The sequence below is a fragment of the Pongo abelii genome, chromosome 8, assembly GCF_028885655.2.
Source record: "Pongo abelii isolate AG06213 chromosome 8, NHGRI_mPonAbe1-v2.0_pri, whole genome shotgun sequence".
Classification (NCBI taxonomy): domain Eukaryota; kingdom Metazoa; phylum Chordata; class Mammalia; order Primates; family Hominidae; genus Pongo; species Pongo abelii.
This window is the reverse complement of record NC_071993.2, coordinates 120,688,268-120,713,177: the sequence shown is the minus strand read 5'-3', so window position 1 is coordinate 120,713,177 and position 24,910 is coordinate 120,688,268. Positions and strand designations below refer to the sequence as shown.

The 24,910-nt window shown below is 41.3% G+C and overlaps 1 protein-coding gene across 3 annotated transcripts in view; it reads left to right on the top strand.

Moving 5' to 3' along the window:
- NRAP (nebulin related anchoring protein) overlaps positions 1–24,910 on the top strand; it is a 76,552-nt gene that overhangs the window by 4,218 nt on the left and 47,424 nt on the right. For 2 of the 3 annotated variants that reach the window (XM_024253974.3, XM_024253973.3), the window contains exons 4-14: positions 2,341–2,445; positions 6,114–6,218; positions 7,201–7,305; positions 8,340–8,444; positions 9,711–9,818; positions 10,107–10,211; positions 13,921–14,025; positions 15,018–15,134; positions 17,877–17,981; positions 19,445–19,552; positions 20,583–20,687. In XM_024253974.3, coding sequence (XP_024109742.1) covers positions 2,341–2,445; positions 6,114–6,218; positions 7,201–7,305; positions 8,340–8,444; positions 9,711–9,818; positions 10,107–10,211; positions 13,921–14,025; positions 15,018–15,134; positions 17,877–17,981; positions 19,445–19,552; positions 20,583–20,687 — 1,173 coding nt within the window. The remainder of the gene's footprint in view (positions 1–2,340; positions 2,446–6,113; positions 6,219–7,200; positions 7,306–8,339; positions 8,445–9,710; positions 9,819–10,106; positions 10,212–13,920; positions 14,026–15,017; positions 15,135–17,876; positions 17,982–19,444; positions 19,553–20,582; positions 20,688–24,910) is intronic. The other variant, XM_063727764.1, reaches the window with a different exon arrangement.

The window sequence follows — 24,910 nt, the reverse complement described above, 5'->3', positions numbered from 1 at the left end:
TGATCTCTGAGAGACTTTGACAATTGAATAAAAAACAAATTCATTGTGAAAGTGCTAAAATCAAAAAAGGAAAGAGATTTTTCAGTGATGGTGATGAAGGAGAAAAGTAGAGATTTTAAGATGGCATTCAAAGCAGATTTGCAGGTTTTTGTCTCCTAAATGTCACCCTTTGAAAAATAAATAAATACTTGCAAAGACAGAATTTCCTGTTTGGTAGGTGTGAATGGAATTTTTAGAAAAATAAAACATCTAGGGTTTTCTTCTATTCAGAGAATGAAATTTAGCCCTTCATGCTTCCTTACCCCACTGGTAAGATTTATGGCATTTTTTCCTCTTTCTATTTCCTTGATGTAATCCTGAATCTCACGAAAGGCCCTTGGGGGAGGCAAACCCTCCCCAGTGGTAGATTTGCACTGGGGAGGGAGAACAGCAAATATAACTTTCTAGAAGTGGACAGAATATCTATTTTGGTCCTGTGTTTCTGATTCCTAAAGTACATTGTTCTCAAGGAGGGCAGTTCCCCCAACCCCTACCCGGGGGACATTTGTTAATGTCTGGGGACATATTGATTGTCGTGATTGGTGTTGATGGGGTATTATTGCATCTGGTGGGTGGAGACCTGGGATGCTGTTAAACATCTTGCCATGCTCGAGCCAGTACTCCACAACAAATAATTAACTGGCCCAAAATATTGGTAGTATTGTTTGTAGGTAAAAACAAAAAACGAACAAACAAACAAAGCCCACTTTAAGTTTATGTAATGTTCATTTAATTGTTTCTTAAAAACACAAGAAAAAAGCATGTAAAGATCTCTCAGTGTACATATTTAAAAATATACACATCAAGTAGCGTTAAGCAGTAGGAACCCTGGAAAGTCAATATCAGAATGTGCCCTTGATAGGGAACAAGAATTCTTTGGGTTTAAACTTTTCTCTGAGCTTGTTTTCTCATTATGTTTAAAATTAAGAATTTAAACTTCAGCTTGTAAAAATTTCAGATTTCTTTCTTTTTTTTTTTTTCTTTTTTTTTTTTTTGAGACAGGGTCTCACTCTGTTGCCCAGGCTGGAGTGCAGTGGCATGATGTCAGCTCACTGCAACCTCCACCTCCTGGGTTCAAGTGTTTCTCATATCTCAGCCTCCTGAGTAGTTGGGACTACAGGCGTGCACCACCATGCTCAGCTAATTTTTACTATTTTTAGTAGAGATGGGGTTTCACTGTGTTGGCCAGGCTGGTCTGGAACTCCTGACCTCAAGTGATCCGCCTGCCTCGGCCTCCCAAAGTGCTGGGAGTGCAGGCGTGAGGTACTGTGCCCAGCCAAAATTGCCGATTTCTGGGCCTCACTTCCTACCTAATAAATTTTGATATCTTAGTTTGGACCTAAGACCTTCTGATGTTTTTTCTTTTATAATTAGTCCTTTTTACATTTAAGAAATCTTTGTCTATCTCGAGGTTATGAAGATGTTACTGAGAGGTCAGTTTCCCCCCAATTAATCTATACATTCAAGGCAGTCCCATTCAAAATCCTGGTGTTTTTTGTGGAAATGGACAGACTGATTCTGAACGAATATAAAAACACAAAGCTTCTAAAATAGCCAAGAAATCTTGAAGAACAAGTTTGAAGGACTCACCAGATTTCAAGACTTACTCTATAAAAGCAGACTTACTCTATTAACTCAGCATAGGATTGGCACAAGAAGAGAGAAATAAACCGGTGGACTCCAACACAAGGTCCAGAAATAGGGCTGCACGTATATGGTCACTTGACTTACGAGAAAGGCATCACTGCAATTTAACATAGCAAGAATGATCTTTCAATAAACAGTACTGTAGTAATTGGGTATTTATATAGAAAAAAATGAACCTTGACCCTTATCTATACATAAAAATTAACTCAAGGTGTATTATAAATTAGGATGTTAAAGGTAAAATTGTGAGGCATAAGAATAATATCTTCATAAAATTGAGGAGCCAGCATTTTAACAAGCTCCCTGGGTGATGGTTACATGACTGAAATTAAGAACCACTACTCTAATGCCCAATGTTTTCTGAGGTTACTCTAATTTGTATTGTGTGGTAGGTTTATAAAGACTTTATCTCAGTCACTTTAATTGCACTGCTTCAAAGAGCTTCACACACAGCAGGTGCTCTATATGTGCCACCTGGTTGGTGGTGCAGATTAAACCACAGGGAGACTGACAGTGCAGTGTGCCTTGCAGCACAGTGAAGATGCTTTGCAGTTGAGACTTAGCAAAATCCCCCAATTGTAGCTAGGAATTGTTTGTCTATTTTTTTTTCTCTTTTCTGATGGAAACATTACTGACAACATCTTCCTTGTGCAGATCCATGACCAAGAAGATGGTGAACAGTTTAAATCAGTTTTTCATTGGGACATGAAATCCAAGGATAAGGAAGGTGCACCTAACAGGCAGCCACTGGCAAATGAGGTGAGAGAAAAGTGATAAGTGGGTTTGGAAAAAGAAAGAATGACATACTATGTCAATTGAATGTATTATTATTATTACTTCTAGAGAAAACCAAGTAGGTTTCCTTTCATCCAGTTTGTAATTCCAACTGTCTATGGAAGACCTCAATCAGCGTGTCCTAACATCACCTGAACTCTATCTGCCCCAGACCAGGTTCATTGTCTTTCCCTTCCAACCACTGTATTTCTATCACCCAGGTTTGAAACCAAGGTTACCCTTTCTTTCTCTGACACTTCACTCAGCTCCACCCTTTTCTCTCCACTCTCCCCGTTCTGATCTACATCATTTTCTGCCTGGACCTTTACGAGGCCTCCCAAGGTGGCTGCTTTCCCTCCTCTAGGCTGGCCTCTCTTCAGCCTGTTGTGCTCACATGGGTCAGGAGGCTCCCAGCTTCCTAGGTGTCCCTGACTTACTCTTCCCACCTCCCCTGTCTGTTGACAGACTCATCATTTCAGAATTCCTTAGCCATTTATTTTATTTACACACATAATATACACATAAGAATTTGCATTATTCTTATTATTAAAAAAAAAATCCAAACAGTACAAAGCTAACCCTTTATCCACCACTTCCAATTCCAGTTTTCTTTGTAGAAGTACTCACTCTCATCAATCTTGTGGGTAGCATCCTTCCAGACTTTTCTCTATTGATTTGCAAATAAAACTATATCTTTCTAGAATTTACATTTGGACATGCTTACTACCATTTATTGAAGGATCTTAAATGAGTTATTTAACCATTCTTTACTTCAACTTTCTCATCTGTAAGGTGAACTTCAAACACTTCCTAACATAATGATATTGTGATGATCAAAAGGTCTTAGAACAGTGGTAGACACAATAAATATCAGCTAGTATTATTTGTTATTGAAAATTATATATGTGTATATGTTATATAAACCCCAAAGTATCTGAGACAGGTCTCAATCCATTTAGAAAGTTTATTTTGCCAAGGTTAAGGACATACCCACGACACAGCCTCAGGAGGTCCTGACAACCTGTGCCAGAGGTGGTCAGAGTACAGCTTGCTTTTATACATTTTAGGGAGACATGAGACATCAATCAGTACATGTGAGGTGTACATTGGTTCCATCTGGAAAGGCAGGACAACTCGAAATGGGGGCTTTCAGGTTATAGGTAGATTTAAAGTTTTCTGATTGGCAGTTGATTGAAAGAGTTATTAACTAAAGACCTGAAATCAATAGAAAGAAATGTCTGGGTTACAATAGGGGGTTGTGGAGACCAAAGTTTTATCATGCGGATGAAGCCTCCAAGCAGCAGGTTTCAGAGAGAATAGATTGTAAATATTTCTTATCAGACTTAAAGTGTGTGTTGGTGTTAATGCTGGTTGGTAGGTTTTTCCTGAATTCCAAAAGGGAGGCGAGTATAATGAGACACGTTCGACTTCCCCCTTCCCATCATGGCCTGAACCAGTTTTGCAGGTTAACTTTCAAATGTCCTTGGCTGAGAGGAGGGATCTGTTCAGATAGTTAGGGGGCTTAGAATTTTATTTTTGGTTTGCGGTATATTTCTATTAAAATGTATACTTTTTTCATGAAACAGTATGCATTGTTGTGAAGTGTGTATTTTTCACTCAACAAATATCTTGGAAATATTTCTACATCAGCATCCTTTTAAGCTATCGTGAATGGGTGTATCATAGGTGCACCATTAAGTATGGATGTACAAGGCCAGGTGCCATGGCTCAAGCCTGTAATCCCAGCACTTTGGGAGGTCAAGGTGGGTGGATCAGCTGAGGTCAGGAGTTCGAGACTAGCCTGGCCAACATGGCCCATCTCTACTAAAAATATAAAAATTAGCCAGGCATGGTGGTACGTGCCTGTAATCCCAGCTTCTCGGGAGGCTGAGGCAGGAGAATTGCTTGAACCCAGGAGGCAGAGGTTGCAGTGAGCCGAGATAGTGCCACTGCACTCCTCCTAGGTGACAGAGCAAGACTCTGTCTCAAGGGAAAAAAAAAAAAAAAAAGAATGGATGTACAATACCATACTATCCTATTGATAGACAGGATTATCCTAAAATTTTTTTTTCTATTGCGAAGTTGCAAGGAACACTCTTGTTCAAGGCCTCTTTTGTATACAAGTGAGTGTTTTTCTAGACTAGATAATGAAAAAACAAAGTTGCTAGATCAAAGGGTATGTCCCTTTTAAATTTTAATGGAGGCTCAAATTGCATTCTAAAATAGCTGTATATTTTATACTCCCAAAGGCAGTGTGTAAGAATGCCTGTTTCCCAACATTCTAACCAGCACTTGGTATTGTCAGATAAGTGTTTGGACAATCTACATCTTGTTTCAATTTAGATGTCCCTGATTGCTAGTCAGGTTGAGTGTAATTTCACATATGAATAATCTGTCTTTCCGGATCTCCAAAGGCTGGCTCTATCTAACCTGTCCACCTTGCCCCGCTCCAGCCTACCTGGCTCCCCATCTCTTTCCCTTGGGTCCAATCAAACCCAGCTCCTCATGGTCCTAATTAGTGAGCCCATCACTGCCTTCATGCTTTTATTCATGGCAGCCTACATTCCTGGAATTTATTCAACAAATAATTATTAAGTCTATGAGTTGCTACACACTGTTCCAAGCTTTTGGGATGCATTAGTAAACCAGACACGAAAATCCCTGCCTTTATGGAACTGACCTTCTAGAGTGACTGCCATTCTTTCTCTCTTGGCCTCTACTAACTGCCCTCAGCCCTGGAGGTACAGCCCAAATTCTATCTTCCTGCCCCAAATGGGACCCATCTCTTACAGGCTGCTTTTTAAAGATTCTTATTGTACTTGTCACTCAGACAATACACTTAAACACATGACTGTTAAGATTCTTATTGTACTTATCACTCAGACAACACACTTAAACACATGACTGTTAAGATTCTTATTGTACTTATCACTCAGACAACACACTTAAACACATGACTGTTAAGATTCTTATTGTACTTATCACTCAGACAATACACTTAAACACATGACTGTTAAGATTCTTATTGTACTTATCACTCAGACAATACACTTAAACACATGACTGTTAAGATTCTTATTGTACTTATCACTCAGACAGTACACTTAAACACATGACTGTTAAGATTCTTATTGTACTTGTCACTCAGACAATACACTTAAACACATAACTGTTTTCTAATTGCTATTTGTTTCATGTTAGTTTTATCTCCCAAGGTGGTAGGTCATGAGTATCTTAAAAGAGAAATTTTGCCTTTCCTTTTTTTTTTTTTGCTTTTATTTCCATTGTCAGTTGTCAAGTACATAACAGGTAGTAGGTTTTCGACATTTGTCTGAATAATGTTGATTAATCTCAGATTACCTGTCCACAGTGATTTCCCCTCCTCCTTGCCCGATCCTGATGCAATGGTGTGCAAGAAAATGTTGTTACATTCAAAATTTCCCTGTGACATAAGTGGCTCTCAGAAAGTTCAATTATTTAGAATCTTCGGTCATTTTCTAGCCTGAAATAAATGAACATTTCAGTTAGCTGAGACCCAGGATTTACCAATAGGAGTTTATAATGTTTAAGAATATCTTCTTTTGACAATGTATGTAAGTGTTTCTGGGAGTCTGGGGCATGTGTTTGTATCCCTTCGTGTGTTTCCTTTGTAGAGAGCCTATTGGACTGGATATGGGGAAGGGAATGCTTGGTGCCCAGGAGCTCTGCCAGACCCCGAAATTGTAAGGATGGTTGAGGCTCGAAAGTCTCTTGGTGAGGTAAGCACCCTAGAAATTGCTTTAGGAATTGGTTTAGCAATTACTTAGCAATTAGTTTGACTGTTCCTTGACTTTTACAATTGTGGTAGACAGAATGATGCTATCATCCCCAAAGATACACATGTCCTAATCCCTGAAACCAGGAGGGTCAGAGTCAGAGGAAAGGTGATGTGGTGACAGAAGCAGAGGCTAAATCCATGTAGGGCAGGAACTAGAAATATGGGGGCCTCTAGAAGCTGGAAAAGGCAGAGAAACAGATTATGCTCTAGAACCTCCAGAAGGAACCATCCCTGATGGCCCATTTTAAAGTACTGACCTCCAGAATCGTAAGAGACCTTAGCAGGCTTCCACATACGGAGGACGGTTTTAGCCCAGATTGTGGAAATCCTCAATCGTTTGCACAGGTTACGCTCTAGGTAACTAGGTCCCTCCTGGTTACCTCTAGGTACACTTACCCTTTGAAGAATATACTTTGGAAAACACTGTTAGTCCTCATGACTTTTCCTCTAGAAAATGGAAAGAAAATGCTAGAAACACAAATGCTAAGGTGATAAGTCTCATTAGGAAAACTAATCATCAGAGATATTCAAAAAATCAGAAGGAAAGAATAAGAGACATTTTACTTCCAATACTGTAGGACTCTTGCTAGCAGACGAGTTACAGGAAAGTCACCCACGTATTAATTAATAGCCGTGGTACCTACAGGCCTTAGAGTCAAAGGGCAGCCCTTGAGTTGTGCCAGGTCCCCATATTTTGATATGAACATTGAAGAGGAGCACCTTTGACATGGGAAATACAAGTTCTTCAGTGCTGATGGTTTTATTCAAATGGCCAATTATAAGCCATTTTTAAATTTATTACAGGTGATTGAAATATTTCCCAAGAACTTTACGCATCTAGTTTCATTGGTTTTATTGCAGTTTTCTTAGTTGTCATTCGATATCATCTCAGTTCTCATGCTGACATTGGTTCTGACCAACAGGAATATACAGAAGACTATGAGCAACCCAGGGGCAAGGGGAGCTTTCCAGCCATGATCACACCTGCTTATCAAAGGGCCAAGAAAGCCAACCAGCTGGCCAGCCAAGTGAGTGTCTGGGTGCTTTTTCACCATTGATTATGCTAATTTTTGACATTAATGAACCCCCGTGATTTAGGGAAAAAACAATAAGAGAGTGCTTTGGGGAAGTAGGTACCATTAGTGTCATATTACAGAGAAAACTGTGTTCTTACATTTTCCCTGTCAAGTATTCTCTGTGCGGTGATTGGACCATGTCTATAAAATACAGAGAAGAATGTGTAGTTCACCCAAAGTCTGGACCACATGATTTCTTGAGTTTGCTTTAGCACTGAATACATTATTATTTTTCATTTTTATTTTATTTTATTTTATTTATTTTTATTTTTATTTTATTTTTATTTTTATTCTTGGCTCACTGCAACCTCTGTCTCCTGGGTTCAAGTGATTCTGATTCTCCTGCCTCAGCCTCCCAAGTAGCTGGACTACAGGCACGTGCCACCACACCCAGCTAATTTTTTTGTATTTTTAGTAGTAGAGATGGGGTTTCACCATGTTGGCCAGGATGGTCTCAATCTCTTGATCTTGTGATCCACCCACCTTGGCCTCCCAAAGTGCAGGGATTACTCGCGTGAGCCACCACACCCAGCCGAAGACACTAATTTTTAACTGGATGTCAGGTTCACTGGAAGAGTAGCAAAGTTTATTTGTTAAAAGCTCAGATTTTGGAGCCAGAATGCTGAAATTTGAATCCTGGCTCTATCCCTTAGTGCTATGTGACCGTGGACGGATTACTTAATTTCTCTCTTCCTTGGCTTCTCATTTGTAAAGTGAGGAAAACATTAGTTCTGCCAAATGTGATTGTTATGGAGATTAAGCAAGTTAATATTTATTGGGGTGTGGCAGTCCCTGGCACACTCCTGGACTTAGCACATTAGCATAGATGCTTTTTGAGGAGGAGCCCATGAAACAAGCTACAGAAGACTTGCCACAGGTTTGCATTGAGTGTAGCCTGATGGTGCAGCTTTAGGAGAGCCACAGGGAGAGGTCATTGCAGAGGCTGTGAGGTGGGTGCACCCTTGACTCTACTGTCTTCTCATCAGGTGGAGTATAAGAGAGGGCACGATGACCGCATCTCCAGGTTCTCCACGGTGGCGGATACTCCTGAGCTGCTACGGAGCAAGGCTGGGGCACAGCTTCAAAGTGATGTAAGAAAGGAGGGAGGCCAGTCCATCACTGATGGTCATTTGGGTTGATTCCTCATCTTTGCTCTTGTGAATAGTGCTGCAATGAACATACACGTGCATGTATCTTTATAATAGAATGATAAAAAGGAACAAGATCATGTCCTTTGCAGGGACATGGATGATGCTGGAGGCCATTATCCTCAGCAGACTGATACAGGAACAGAAAACCAAACACCCCATGTTCTCACTTATAAGTGGGAGCTGAGCAATGAGAACACATGGACACAGGGAGGGGAACAACACACACTGGGGCCTACAGTGGGGAGCTGAGGGGAGGGAGAGCATCAGGATAAATAGCTAATGCATGCCGGGCTTAATACCTAGGTGATGGGCTGATATGTACAGCAAACCACCATGGCACACATTTACCTGTGTAACAAACCTGCACATCCTGCACATGTATTCTGGAACTTAAAATTAAATTAAATTAACAAAAAAGAGAGAGAAATGAGGGAGGCCAAGATGTAGTGGTTTGCACTTAAGATCCCTCATTCTTCCCTTGCTTGGAGGTGGAGGGAGGGAGAATGTATGAGACATTCTAGCCCTGCATGGGTAACAAGAAGAAATTCCTGAGGTCAAGGATGGTTGGGTTTGATAAGTCATTTGGCAGAGACCTTGCAAAAACACTTCCTTAAAGAGAAAACTTTAGATTGGATTAGTACCAAATTGGATGTATCTGAGTAATCTGAGAGAAATCTCTCCTGCCACTACAAATTAGAGAACATAATTTCTAAACAACTTTTACCACTTGCCTTTGCATAATCCAAATGTTCCATAGCATAATAAGATCAAGAACTTAGTGTTGTTCTGAATGGGACATTGAAGCACAAATCCAGCTTCTGCTTAATACGTGGTTTCCTCTTGCCTTAGCCTCGATCTGGGGTTGAGAAGACTCTTGTGTCTCCCAAACATGGCTGACAACTCCTTGAGGGCTGAAGACTTATTACTCTGCCCAGGCCCAGTGCCTGGCCCGCACCAGGTGCTAAGTAAGCATGTGTTGAATTGCACATTGGGTGTCTCCATGTGCCAGGCACTGTGCTGAGTATTGGGAATAAGAAGGTGAATAAGATGCACATGGCCCATCAAACTGTAAGCCAATTATATGCCATATGGGCTATGACAGGAGATGGGCAGGATGTCATGGAACCCTTAGCAGAGCATCTCACTAAGATCATCTGATAAACAGTGGAATTGGGGCATGTGATTCACATTTTTTTTTCATTTCAGGTGAGATACACAGAGGACTATGAACCACAAAGAGGGAAAGGCAGTTTCCCTGCGATGATCACACCCGCCTATCAGATAGCCAAAAGAGCCAATGAGCTGGCAAGTGATGTAAGTGTCCTTGACAATGTGTTCATGTTAGGGAGAAAGAGGAATGTGAACCTGGGTCTGGGGAGTCCAACTTCCTGTCGACTTTTGTATTTACCCTGAAGCCAGAGAGTAGTTTTCCTTCATAGTTTTAAGTCAATTTTACCAACAACAATGACCTGGTACTTTTATGTCTGAGACATACCTACTCCCTAGATCCAAGCAGAAAAAGAACAATCCATTAAGACATTCACTTTTGGCTCCTGTGCATGGGAGTCAAATTCACCGAGTTTGTCCTTTGCCTTCAAACAGGTGAGGTACCATCAACAATATCAAAAAGAAATGAGGGGAATGGCTGGTCCAGCCATTGGAGCTGAGGGCACCTTGACAAGGGAATGTGCAGACCAATATGGCCAGGTATGTGATAAAATGATCTCCTGACCTGCTCTTTTCCATGTTTGGCCCCTTCTAGGCTGTGACACAGCTATGACCATTTAATCAGGGGTGGGTCTGTGGTTTATCTTTACCTTATTTATGAAAGGTAGATTTTCCAAGATAGAAAGTAGTGGACAAACAATTGCACAGGGCTCAACTTGACCCACTTAGGAAAAACAGATTGAGGCACTTTCTTTTTTTAAATTAATAAATGACTTATACCAATATGGTGGCTTGGCCAAGAAGAAAGCATTCTTATCTGTCCATTGAAGAACAGTCCCTAGGACTAAGATTGGCTAAGCTTAGCTGGTCTCTATCATAAGCAACATAGAGATAAAAATGCATCCTGAAAAATATTGAGTATTTCACTGAGCAGTGGGGCTCATTTTCTTAGAAAGTGAATTTTTTTATCTAGGTTGGTAGATAAATCAGTATGCCAGAGAATGCAAACCCTTTTTCCAATTTCACTTCTCAGATGAACTACATCTTGACAGGGAGTAAAAAAAGATTAAGATGACAATCACAAGCTAATTATTATTTGCGCATCCCTCTGTCTTTTCTGGTATTAGCCAGGTGTTATAGGGTAGAAAGGAAGCATTATTGTTCACAGTTGCAAGTAAAGAACATTGGAAGAGCAAGTGTGTGTATTGGAAGAATACATTCCATGGATTTAAGTGATTTTTATTCATAATTGGACAGTTGTTTGAATTATTTGTCAGTAAGTAGACTCCCTACAACATATATGATTTAGAAAACCACAATGAATTTGTTTCTCTTCTTTAGAAAAACACATTGCCATAGTTAGGCATATGCTCATATGAGTCTTAGGATGTGTGTGAAGGTCAGTTGGGACTCCTTTGAAAATTGCCAGAGCAAAAATGCTTGGTTTTGAATTTAAAAAGCCATTTAATCAAATTCTCTAAGTTAATTAAGTGGTCTTTTAGTGCTTTAAACCAGTGAAAAATGTTTTTACTGGTTTTGTATTTTAAATATATTGTTTGGAAAGCTCAGGACAACTTTTAAAAATCAGCTTAAAAAAATCTGGCTTCTATATTTGGCAAAAACTATTTTGTCCTGTGTTTGGCCAATCCTATCTACCAGTAGTTATAAGACACATGTATCATTTCATATGTGTACCTAGACATGTCTGTAGGTACAGATGAAATGTAACTTCATAGTATCATAGCTGGTTCTTGATTAGTAGGACGATTTGATTGAAGTTTTCAGTCCTGAAAATAACAAATGCAAGAATCAAAGTGAGTGTTGTTTGATAGCACCATCAGCAGCTGTTGAGAGGACTCAGTCTAGCATGGCATTTCACTGTTGTGATTTAGCATGACTCGCCAGGGCATGAGGAGGAGGGAGCGAGAGAGAAGCCAACAGGCAGATAACTATAAATATCTGTAGTGCCTTAAATGCCAACCAATTCATTCTTCTTTTTAACAAGTAACTAGACTTGTTAAAAGGATTATACCATGTAATCAACAGGATTAGGTGTCTTGAAAAAAGATTAACACTTACAACATACGTATATATATATATACACACATATATATATATATATAGAGAGAGAGAGAGAGAGAGGAACTAAAATAAAGTTACCAACACAAAACTATAGAGCAGAATGGGCAAAGTCATAGAGCAGATTACCAAAGAATTTGAGAACCTTTAAAAAAAACTTAACCTTTTTTTACTTATTATATTTGGCCAGAACCTTCTGGCAGCCAGGCAGAAAGGAGAACTCGGGCTAAATAGTTTTCATTGTTGGATAATGGGGAGCCCGGACTTTCTAATCTGACCCAACTATTTTATTTTAGAAAATGTGTGTGCCACAGTCCAAGCCCTGGTGCTGGAGTTGGGCAGGCCCCTGGCTTGGAGGCGGCCACAGAGAGATGGAGTCGTGAGCCTAATGGGGGCACCATATGGGCTGTTTCAGATTTGTGCGAAAAGTACAGTAAAAACACAGAGGACTCTGCCTGGGGCAGGTCCAGGGGTGAGGGAGGACTCAGGGACTTCTACAAGGAGAATTTAAGCTGGGTCTTAAAGTACATCTGGCTGCCAGGGAGGGGTTATCCGTCATGTGATAACCGTGTCATGAAAGACAAGGTTTTCCTTTCTGGGAGTGGATGGATGGTGTGGGGAAGATATAAGAAAGGATTAAGACGAAGATTATAATCCTTAGTCTGAAATATACATTTAGTCCCATTTCAGATAATCTTATGGTAATTCAAAGTTTTTCCTCCTAAATTACAAAAATTATATAATACTCCTTTTCTGGTTACATGACACATACCACTGGGGAAGGCAGTACCACTGGGGGAGACAGTACCACCGGGGGAGAGAGTACCACCGGGGGAGACAGGAACACCGGGGGAGACAGTACCACTGGGGGAGAGAGTACCACCAGGGGAGACAATACCACCGGGGGAGACAGTACCACTGGGGGAGACAGTACCACCAGGGGAGGAGTACCACCGGGGGAGACAGTACCACCAGGGGAGAGAGTACCACCAGGGCAGACAGTACCACCAGAGGAGACAGTACCACCAGGGGAGACAGTGCCACCAGGGGAGACAGTACCACCAGGGGAGGAGTACCGCTGGGGGAGGCAGTACCACCAGGGGAGACAGTACCACGGGGGGAGGCAGTACCATCGGGGGAGACAGTACCACCAGGAGAGACAGTACCACCGGGGGAGACAGTACCACTTGGGGAGACAGTACCACCGGGGGAGACAGTACCACTGGGGGAGACAGTACCACTTGGGGAGACAGTACCACTGTGGGAGATAGTACCACCGGGGGAGACAGTACCACCAGGAGAGACAGTACCACCGGGGGAGGCAGTACCATCGGGGGAGACAGTACCACCAGGAGAGACAGTACCACCGGGGGAGACAGTACCACTTGGGGAGACAGTACCACCGGGGGAGACAGTACCACTGGGGGAGACAGTACCACTTGGGGAGACAGTACCACTGTGGGAGATAGTACCACTGGGGGAGACAGTACCACCAGGAGAGACAGTACCACCGGGGGAGGCAGTACCACCGGGGGAGGCAGTACCATCGGGGGAGACAGTACCACCAGGAGAGACAGTACCACCGGGGGAGACAGTACCACTTGGGGAGACAGTACCACTGTGGGAGATAGTACCACCGGGGGAGACAGTACCACCGGGGGAGACAGTACCACCAGGGGAGGCAGTACCACCGGGGGAGACAGTACCACTGTGGGAGATAGTACCAAAGGGGGAAACAGTACCACCAGGGGAGGCAGTACCACCGGGGGAGGTCTCTACATAGATCTGCCACTGGACATGAGTAAGGTAGTGTTCGAGACCTACTGGAAGACAAAGGACTTCCCTGGTTGTCAGTTAAAAAATGAATATTTCATAACATATGGGCCTGGGAGAGTGGTAGAGTGTCTGATTTATCCAGTGGAAATAATGATGATGATCATGATGTCAGTTGCCATTATTTAGTGCTGACTATGTGCTGGGCACCAGTAAGGGGGCCTGACTCCAGGATCTGCCATCTTAAAAGGAATGTTTAAACCAACACATGGACGTCACTGGAATACCCAAGGTGGATGAACCTCTGTGAGAATAGGCTCTATGAGTGACCATTGCTGAACCCCACCCATTTGGGGAGGGAAGCATTACTCACTGAAGTTTTTGACGCACCCAGCAGGGTTACCCGGAGGAGTATGAGGAGCACAGGGGAAAGGGCAGCTTCCCGGCTATGATCACTCCAGCATATCAGAACGCCAAGAAAGCCCACGAACTCGCTAGTGATGTAAGTACCATGTAGGTGTGACCACAGAGCCAGAGGCAGAGAAGTGAGATTTTGAAGGCTGTGCTTACTGGAACCTACACACAGATACATTTTTTACAGCTGAGCCAAAGTAGAATGTTAGCCCTCAACTCCCATCCAAATTTATGATGCCTTCTTTGGCCCCATTTATCTGCTTCCAAGGAGATGGACATGGACAACCAGCATAGCTTGCTTGAGGCCATTTGAAGCAAGTACAGAGGCTGGCCAGCCAGAGTGGGGTGTTAGGAGAGTTTTGCCAAATGGCCCAATTAGAAATTGAGTAATTTAGGGGAAGAGCTGATTAAAATAAGTCATATGATTATCAAACTGGGTGTAACCCGGTGATGAAATGATTTCTATTGGCAGAATGTTAGCCTGCTGGCAGTCCTTGAAAGGCAGGCTATAATTAAACTTGGAAAAGTGACATGCTCACTGCAGATCTTAACATGCCAACTGGAAGTTGGTCTCATCAGAACCTAGCATTCATTTCACGCCCCTTGCCATTTTCTTTTTCTTTCCTTTTCCTTCACTCTCTTTTCTTTCCTTTACCAAAGAACTAGTCACCTATTACCCATTGACCCATAACAGCATCATCTTTGCCTGAGGAAGGAAGTTAAAAGACATTACTCTGCCCCTCATTAGCAGGGAAATGATGTTTAAACCAAGGGCAGAATGGGTTTGGACTGACAACTTTTGTTATGATTATTTTAAGACTTTTTTTTTCCATGCAGAATTAGAGTATAAAGTGTAAAAAGTGTGAAAAGGGCCAGGAAAATTTTAATAACAAAAAATAACAAAGTAGTTTATAGATTTAATGAAGAGAAAAGGCCACGTGAATTTTTTTTCCTTCAGAAAATTGTATTAAGTAAATGTTGACATTAAGCCCAGGATAACTTTGGCGTAATTCCTCTCCCAGAGCATGGAAACATCAACTCCAGCCCCGTTTTGTGTATGTGTGTGTGTTTTTTTTTCAGATAAAATACAGGCAGGACTTCAATAAGATGAAAGGCGCTGCACATTATCACTCACTTCCAGCTCAAGACAATTTGGTTCTCAAACGGGCTCAGAGCGTAAACAAACTCGTGAGTGAGGTACGTATGGGGGAAGAGTCACACCCATGAGCATCACCTCTTTTATCTCCTATAGTCAGTGAATGAGGTGACCCTATAATAAAAAGCTCTGGTTAAAAGTGTGACACCGGCCAAGTGCGGTGGCTCACACCTGTGATCCCAGCACTTTGGGAGGCCGAGGAGGCAGATCACCTGAGGTCGGGAGTTCGAGATCAGCCTGACCAACATGGAGAAACCCTGTCTCTACTAAAAATACAAAATTAGCTGGGTGTGGTGGCGCATGACTGTAATCCCAGCTACTAAGGAGGCTGAGGCAGGAGAATTGCTTGAACTCGGGAGGCGGAGGTCGCGGTGAGCCGAAATAGTGATATTGCACTCCGGCCTTGTAAAGCAAAACTCCATCTCAAAAAAAAAAAAAAATGGTGACACTACCAATTCTACCCATTGGTTACTTGTTTCAAAGAACAGATATGCAGTAAAATGCAACTTACAAGAGAGCCTAGAATCAAACCAATTACATCTTTCTCTGGTGGTTCAGAAGTTACTTCCTAAATCCTCCCAGGGCTGTCAATATTCAAAAGTGCCAGGCAACAGGCTTCTAGTTGCCAGAAAGAATACTGGAGGATCCATCTTTTTATACAAATCAAACATCTGAAAGATGTTTCAAGTGTCAAACCCCTCTTGTTCTCTTATTATTGAAGTCTGAGTTCCGAGAAGCTGTGTATTCCATGTGAATTTCCCTTATCTTACATGCTGCACTGGCTGCCAGAGGGGTGTGTTTTGTTTGACTTGCCCACCGTTTAAGACGTTTTTATTGTGAGGACTGTTTGGCAAGGAAATATCCCCTCTAGATCCTCATATCCTTCTCACGCCCTAGTGTGTTCTTCATGGCATTTTCCCTCATTTGCATTTCTTATCTGGACTCTGAAGGCATTTGACTTGGCAGCCTCTGGCAACGGGAACAATTATGACAATTCAGAGCACTCACATAACAAGTTATCTGCAACTCACAAACGGATATGCAAATATCCAAAAATATTTTCCATCTGTAACCTCTAAAAGCTGGTCCTTTACCCTAAACTGTTAGTCAACCCGTGATCCTCTAACTTGGGGCTGCTCTGAGTCACCAGCAATGATATTTTCCCAAGCCTCATCAGGAGGCTCAGTTACTTTGAAGTGGTAGATGACTGTCGAGGCTTTGGAATCTGCATTTTAAACAACTGTTCCAGATGATTCTGGTACTCTAGACCAGAGGTCAACACACTACAACCTCAGTGACAAATCCAGCCCACAGCCTGCTTTTTAAAATAAGTCACATCATATTGTTTCTGGATTATCTGTGGCTGCTTTGGAGCTACAAGGGCAGAGTTGAGTATAATAATTGACAAAGAATATGTAGCCTGCCAAACCTAAAATATTTACTGTCTGGTCATTTATAGAAAAAGTTTGCTGGCCTTTGCTCTCACTCACAGAACACTAGACCTAGATGGGACCTTTTCCATCATCAGGCTATCACTTTGTCATATGCCTGGAAAAGTGAAGTGTCTAGTTCTGGGTGGTAGAGACTTTCAGGGACAGAACTGGATCCATACCACTCAGAGTGCAGTTCTACCACCCAGGAATAACACTGTTAACATTTTGGCCTTTTTTTTTTTTTTTTTGTGAGGGAGTTTCACTCTTGTTGCCCAGGCTGGAGTGCAATGGCACAGTCTCGGCTCAGCGCAACCTCCGCCTCCCACATCAAGCAATTCCCCTTCCTCAGCCTCCTGAGTAGTTGGGATTACAGGCACCCACCACCATGCCCAGCTAATTTTTTGTATTTTTAGTAGAGACGGGGTTTCACCATGCTGGCCAGGCTGGTCTTGAACTCCCGTTTTAGCATTTTTCTATATGAATATACTGTAACTGAAGGGATGAATATAAAAATGTATTTATAGAATTAGAATTAGACATACCCCCACCATATAGTTTTATAAGATATAACAAACTGAGGGGTATTTCCTTTGGTAAAGAAGTTGCAAGGGAACCTTCCATTTCTTTACATCCTTATGTTTAGTCAGTAAGACAAACCAGCCATCTATTGGTGGTAGTTGGCCTTAACTGCCTCATGCTAATTACCTGAGGTGACTTGGAGTCTATTTAATAAATGTAGCCTCACATCCTACATCCGGGCACCCAGGAGAGCTCAAATAGCCAACTGATTTTAAATTAGAAGACACTCTGCATCTGAGTGGTCTCATTTATTATACGGCTTGTAAAGTAACTTTCCTCATTTAATTGCATTGAAGTATACCTATAAAGATGTGCATACATCATAAATGTATAGTGGGAAGGATTTCCTTAAGTGGGGACACATTTGTGTGACTAGCAATCAGATCAAGGAACAGAACATGACCAGACATCCTCCTAAGGCATTTCCATTATAGGAAATATGATTTATCCCCCAATACATTTCCCCTCAAGAGTAACTACCTGAGTTGTAAAACCAGTTTTGCCATTTTTTGAGTTACAAAATCTTACAGTATTTTTTCTTGAAAGCGACTATATACTTTTAATTTTCTGAATGAAACCAATTATTTACTATTTATTATGATTTGTTTTTATAAAGGAAAATATGTCCTGCTAACTTAGCATATTCTATGCTTGATATGTTAAAATCTTGGGTTGAAAGTTTTCTAAAAGTATCCTAGTCAAGTCCTGGGACATTTTCAAGAGTGACTTCGGATTTGGTTCCATTGTATGTCTGGTGTTTTGATTTCCAAGGTGGAGTATAAGAAGGATCTGGAAAGTAGTAGAGGTCACAGTATCAACTACTGTGAAACACCTCAGTTCAGGAACGTGAGCAAGATCTCAAAATTTACCAGTGATGTGAGTTGTTAACTCTAAGCTTTTGTTTGGGCACTTTTGGTGAGCTTAGTCTTTAGGTCTCCTAAGAGGGACAGTCTATGGGAATGGATCTATGTGTCTTGGAGAAGCATGGCCTTGGAGAGGCATAAATGCCTGGGTTTTGGTTAAGGTTGCCTGCTGGGATTGGTCCTCATAGTGTTCAATTCCGTCACATCCCCGATCTTGAACCTGAGTCCTCTGGGCAGGACCTGTCCTCTCCGTCCCCTTGCTTCCCTTGTGTGTAGCACAGTGCTCGGCTCCTAGTGATGAATGCTGGTGAGGGGGCCTGGCTGAGCATGTGATGTCCCCTCCTAATGTGACTTTGTGCTTCTGAGTTAATATGACCTCATTTCGCCCTCAGAGTCACCTGGAGAGCCAGATGTTATTTCCCTATCTTACAGATGAGCAGATATGTACTAGAGGGGCATTCGCAAATTTGGAGATTCTCAGAGCAGGTCTGAAGATGTATCCTCGTGGACATCAAAGACCTATACTAGATAGTATGCTTTACTTTTGCTTAGTAGCACATAACAGTAGAATTTCAAATTGCAAGGGACTGTGTAAGGCACAGTGAGGAATTTATTTTGCATAAATGTAGTGGTTTAAGAGCCAACATACCTGATTTCACAGTTATTAATAGCAAAATGGCCAATTTTGGGCAGTTGTTTAAGCTCCCTGAGCCACTCTGTCCAACTCTAAAATGGGGATGATAATAGTTCCTTCCCCCTCATAGAGTACTTGTGAAGATTAACTCAGATAAGTAGAATCATATCTGATATATAGTTATAAGTAGTATTCTGTTTAAATACTAGCAGTACCAAGAAATGCAATGGCCTCCCAGGTAAGGTGATTTTAATACCCCAAATTTCCTATTTATGACCTCTTGTCATCCTGTTTTGGTCTTCTCTTTATTTGATAAGTGGCATTTTGCACATAACATAATTATTTCACATAGTCGCACTAGTGACCAATTTTTACATCACAGAATTTGGCAAAGCTCGGGTTTTGTCCTTCATATATTTAGAAATGGAGGTAATGGCATGCAGTGATTTGTACCAGCCTCAGCATGGGGCTTTGCATGTGATGCCCGCATAGTCAGTGCCTGCCACCGTCTCATGGTAAATTTTCACATTGGAAAAATCTGGTAAATTTAAAACTAAAAATGTAAAAACAAACACAGAAAGTCAAGTCTGTTTTGTGCTGTCTATGCTCATCTTATCCCATGTTTCCTTGTCTTCCTGTTTTACTCCAACTTCTTGTGCTGGGTTGAAATTTAGGTTATTAAAAAAAAGTTTGCCTTATTTTTTATTCCGTGATACATTGACTATTTAAATGGGTTGTATTTAATCATTTATGCTTTGGATTTGACGCATTAAGATGAGTAGTTTATCTTCAACTACTTGCAAAGGGAATGCTTTGGTTGAAAGCTTTGTGTTTCCATGTAGAATAAATATAAAGAAAACTACCAGAACCACATGAGAGGCCGCTATGAAGGAGTTGGTATGGACAGACGCACTCTGCATGCTATGAAAGTTGGCAGCCTGGCAAGCAACGTGAGTCCTTTTATGCCAGGGCCTGTCGGGATGGAGTGGGGCGGGGCATGAAGAATTCAGCCAATTCTTTTGAAATTCCCCTTAAAAAAATCTGTCTTCTATTTGAAAGACTGCGTAAAGACTGACCCAAAAGAGTTTCTAAATGTTAGCGGATACAACCAAGGCTAGGCAAGATCCCTGCAAATTTTCAAAGGCTTCAATTTGTTTATCTTAGCTTTCTCTAATTTGAAGAGTACTTCAGTCTATTTTAATGAATCTGGTGTGGTTAACACTTTCAATTTCTGAGAGAGAAAGAGAAATGAATAATTATGATTCTTATTCCGAATTCCCCAGGGTTCCAAAGCTTTTGTGATTTATTTGGAGTTGGTTGTTTGGTAAGCTGGTTTGTTCTTTCATTCATGTTTTTGAACATTGTATTCATTGAAAACCTACTGTGGCCTGGCACTGGTCAGGGTACTGGGATAACAGAGTAGATCAGGTCCTTGTTTTCCCCTGTGGCACATAATCTATTAATCTCTCTTTGGCTTTGTCAATCCAGTTTATAGATTTACAAATGCCAGATTGTAAATCTTGGAGGTAAAGGACACTTAAAGGAAACTGATTTCATTATTAAAATATACAAATGTCGGATTTTCTCTGCTTAAGAATGTCAATTTGATCTTTAGAAAAAAAATTAAATACTCTGAAGACTCTTCACCTTTCCATCTATTTTCTTGGGGTTAGCCAAGGAGCTCTTCCATTGCCTATCCATGTGCAAATGCTTCTTTTCAACAAAAATGACAAGCAGCTTCATAATTAATAAGAAATATAAAGTAAATGTGCTACAGATGGAAGTTAACTAATTTTGGACTAATTAAGAGGAATTCAGATTCATTAAAGACAACAGTGTGAACATAATTTAATTTTCCTTGAAGGTGATGAAAATGAATTCGTTTCTGGGTATTTAAAAATATTTCTTATGGCATTCAAACAAAGCCAAAAGAAAGTAGAAACTGATTTCTCCATTCTTGTTCTTTTCTTCGTGTTTTAGGTTGCCTACAAAGCTGATTATAAACATGATATTGTCGACTACAACTACCCAGCCACTCTCACGCCTTCCTATCAAACAACAATGAAACTGGTGCCCTTGAAAGATGTAAGTTCTTTTCCAACAGCTCTCTGCTTCGTCACTTGTCACTTCCTTCCTGAGGAGTGATTTGTAGGTAGCAAGATGGAAAGAAACATGATACAACAGTTCATAGGCGGTTGAAGGGATTGAGGAAAGGGAAATCCTTTTCCATTTTCCACTAGGAAGTTCATTTATGCATGTTTGCACAAGCTTAGATTTTCAATGTGAACTAGGGACAACTCTAGTTTTGTCTTGAAAATAACCTGAGGTTCAGGTTTTCCTCTTAGAATTCAGTGAGCTTTGTCTGCTGGGCACATTTCAAATGCTTGTTCCTTAGCAAGGATGACTTGTTTTCTTTCTTTAAAAAAAAGGTTTGTTATGTAGTATGTTAAGAGTTGAAGGAAGTAAAATAAAATGTCTACATACAAGTTGAGAGGAAGTGGTAATATTGACTCCATTTTTTTCTCAGGAGCACATGGAAAAGTATATGTATCCCTTAATTATTACAGCAGCGATTTTATTTATGGTTTGGCTTGTTCCAAGCAAAATGTGTACAATCAATTAAATTTCTTGTTTCCTGATTACAAGAATTTTACTACGTTTATTATAGAAAATTTAGAAAATACGGAAAAGTACAAAGAAAAAGATAAAAGTCACCTACTAGCTTAAAAAGTACTTAAGGTGGCTTAGAAGTAAGGTTGTATTGTGGTTGCCAGTGAAGGTTATCTCCAATCAATCAATAATTTAACAAATAATTCAACGTATATTTATGAATGTCAAGTGCTACTTTACTTTCCTTTGGGATCAGTACAACTTTCGAAATTGATTGAGATTTTGCTGCTGGTAGATATAAGTCTCTGAATCGCTCTCTCTTGCTCAGAGTTGGAGCAGTAGGATTCAGTTGGGTATCTCCAGTGTCCAACCCAGTGCCCAGACATCAAAGGACAATCATTGGCAAATGATATTTATTGAATGAAAGGGGCTTTTCAAATGTGTAATAAAACAGGAGGTAGGAAGCAGAGGAATTGATCAGGGGCCTAAACTTTGCTTCTCTTTTTCTCAGGAAGTTTGGTTGGATTGCCTTGACTTACTCATTTCACAAAGTTAAACTTGACCACTACCAAAGCTACATTTTTTTTTTTTTTTTTGGCTATATACATTACCTGGGAAACTTGCAGATCAAAGGCACCTTATTAAAATTTGAATATGTGCTTTTGCAGTGGGATTCTAGAAATCATGCCTAATAAGTAGCACAAAGAATGCAAGATGTACTTCCATTATGACATGACTTGCTACTACATTAATCTAGATAAGACTCTGAGTCAAACCAGGCTCCTGGAAGCCCACCCGGGGAAGTCTGATACAGACTTAAACCAGACTGAATTAGAAATATTAATTGAGTTTAGAGGTGGGTTCTAAACTTGCAGCCCATGAGCCACATTCACGCTATGGAAGTGCTTTGTTTGGCTACACAGTGGGTTTTGTTGTTGTTGTTGTTGTTTTAGTTGAACCAATATGTGGAAGTTCTGATTTTAGACAAAAACTAATACGCTCACCTTTTCTTGAAAACTCTGAGACATTCTGCCCTAGTTCCTGCAAGGCAGCAATTGGCTGGGACTGGGTGGTGACTGCTCTCTGTTGCTGTACCTCCTTTAGCTTACCTTCCTGGTTCTGATGGGAATTTGAGTTTATCACCCATAATGAAGGGATTTTAGTAATCAGGAAGTTTGGGGAATCCATTTACAAGAACAATTGTGGTCTCTCTGTCTGGTAATCTTAAAGGTGGTGAAATAGCCATGAAATTAAATAAGCAAGCATGGGTTCTTAATTTGAGAGCATTCCCTTTAGATAGATTTTATAAACACTAATAGAATTAAAATGAGACTCTATCTTTTGCAAAAAGAAAAAAAAAACCTTCAAAATGTAGACTGAAGCAATGTCCAAGCATTTGTGGTGTTGCAAAGATGTGATTAATCATGGAGACTTTTAATTATGTCCCACAGAGTAAAGTAATTGTGCTTAGTAACATACTTAAGGCAGAATTATCAGGAAGGAATATGCCATTTAAAAATATAGTTTTTGTGACATTTTATCATGCATAATTCTGAATTCTAATAGACTCTATTATGAGATGATAATTTTGCCTCCTGAATTAATGCATTAGGAAGTCACTGTACTCTAGTCTAATTAATAGTTGACATTGAAATGACTTTATATTTCCTAATTTTCTCTACACACCCCATGTCCAAAACTCAGAACATGCAAAAACTTTTCTCCTTGAATAATTAACTAAAAAGCACAAAATGATTTTTTTATTTTTGAGACGGAGTTTCACTCTTGTTGCCCAAGCTGGAGTGCAATGGTGCAATCTCGGCTCACGGCAACCTCTACCTCCTGGGTTCAAGCAATTCTCCTGCCTCAGCCTCCCGGGTAGCTGGGATTACAGGCATGCGCCACCACGCCAGCTAATTTTGTATTTTTAGTAGAGACGGTGTTTCTCCATGTTGGTCAGACTGGTCTCAAACTCCTGACCTCAGGTGATCCGCCTGCCTCGGCCTCCCAAAGTGCTGGGATTACAGGCGTGAGCCACCGCACCCAGCCTAATGATGTTTTTTAATCTCCAAATCCAACAAAACACTCCATGGCCCATTGTCAGGAGCACTTCGTTATTTCTAGGTCCTGTTCTAGAAGTTCACTTGTAAGTCATTTGTTTGTTTCTGGAATGCATTTCCCTGTCTAAACAATGCTAACTCTGGCTAAGGGGAACCCCTTGCCCATCTGTAAAATAACAAGTAATAGCTCTAAGCACACTAGCTTTGGCAAACCAGGTTTATAGAGTATAGGTATAGAGCCACCTTGCAAGGCAGACTCCTGGGATTTGAATCATAGCTCTGATACTTACTGCCTGGATGACCTGGAGCAAGCCACTTTCGGTCTCTGTGCCTCAGTTTCCACATTGTAAAGTAGGGATAATAACAGTGCCTAACCATAGGGTGGTGGGAAGGATTAAATGAGTTAACATGTGTGATGTACTTGGAATGGTGCTGGGTGTATAGTAAGTACCATGTGTTAGTCATAATTATGATGAGCTGGTGTTAGAACAGGCAAAAATGAAATGAGTACAAGACCCAGACTCAGGGAAGACATGCAGTATACAAGTTAGTAGCCAGTGGGCCCAAAGTGGCTATTAGGCCTATTTCTCTAGGGTCACTGGATTTTTTTTATTATTATTTTTATTTTATTTTATTTTATTTTGAGATGAAGTCTTGCTCTGTCACCCAGGCTGGAGTGCAATGGCATGATCTTGGCTCACTGCAACCTCCACCTCCCAGGTTCAAGCGATTCTCCTGCCTCAGCCTCCTGAGTAGCTCGGGTTACAGGCGCGAGCCACCGCGCCTGGCTAATCTTTGTATTTTTAGTAGAGACAGGGTTTCACCATGTTGATGAGGCTGGTCTTGAACTCCCTACCTCGTGATCCTCCTGCCTCGGCCTCCCAAAATGCTGGGATTACAGGCATGAGCCACTGCCCCTGGCCCGGGTCACTGGTTTTAAAAATATTGAACTATTTGTTAGCATTTAAAAATTGCAAGATTTGGCATCATAATATGGATTTCTGGTTTATTTGGAATAACTGGAAAATCTAGCTTCTGTATGCTCTATCGGTTGCATGACAACCATCTCCTAGAGCTGGGCAGCAGCTGCCTCTCTTTGCCATAGTCCTCTCGACTCCTTACTTCCCCAACAGTAAGGCCAAGCATTGGGCTTGTACCCAGCTAGTGGTCTATCTGGCTCCCAGAGACATTTGTGACTTTGGGGCTGCAAAGACTCCCTGAGGTGGGCTGTCATCTCAGGGAGGTGGCCATAGGAGGCAGCAGCAGATAGGAGGAAGACAGAAGAGCAAAGACATCAGGCTGTAGTCTAGACAGATAGGAAATGATAGAACAGTACGAGAGTGGCCAAGGTGTGGGCCCCTGGGGAAGGCAGAGCCAGCTGCCAGAGGAGGCTGGCCAAGGCCATAGGTGAGGTCCAGGCAGAGGTATCAGTAGATAGTGGTGACGCAGAAAAGGGGTGTTGTTCTTAGGCAAAACCCAGGCCTGAAGAAGTTGCCATACTGTGTGGGATTCTGGGTGGGGCCTTTGGCCTTGGGCAAGAAAAGAGAGACATGAAGGCTATGAATGAGGTGTTCAATGGTGATCCTGTCACTTTGAGCCAAGCCCGGGGGAGCTCAGCTGGCAAACAGGCCCAATCTG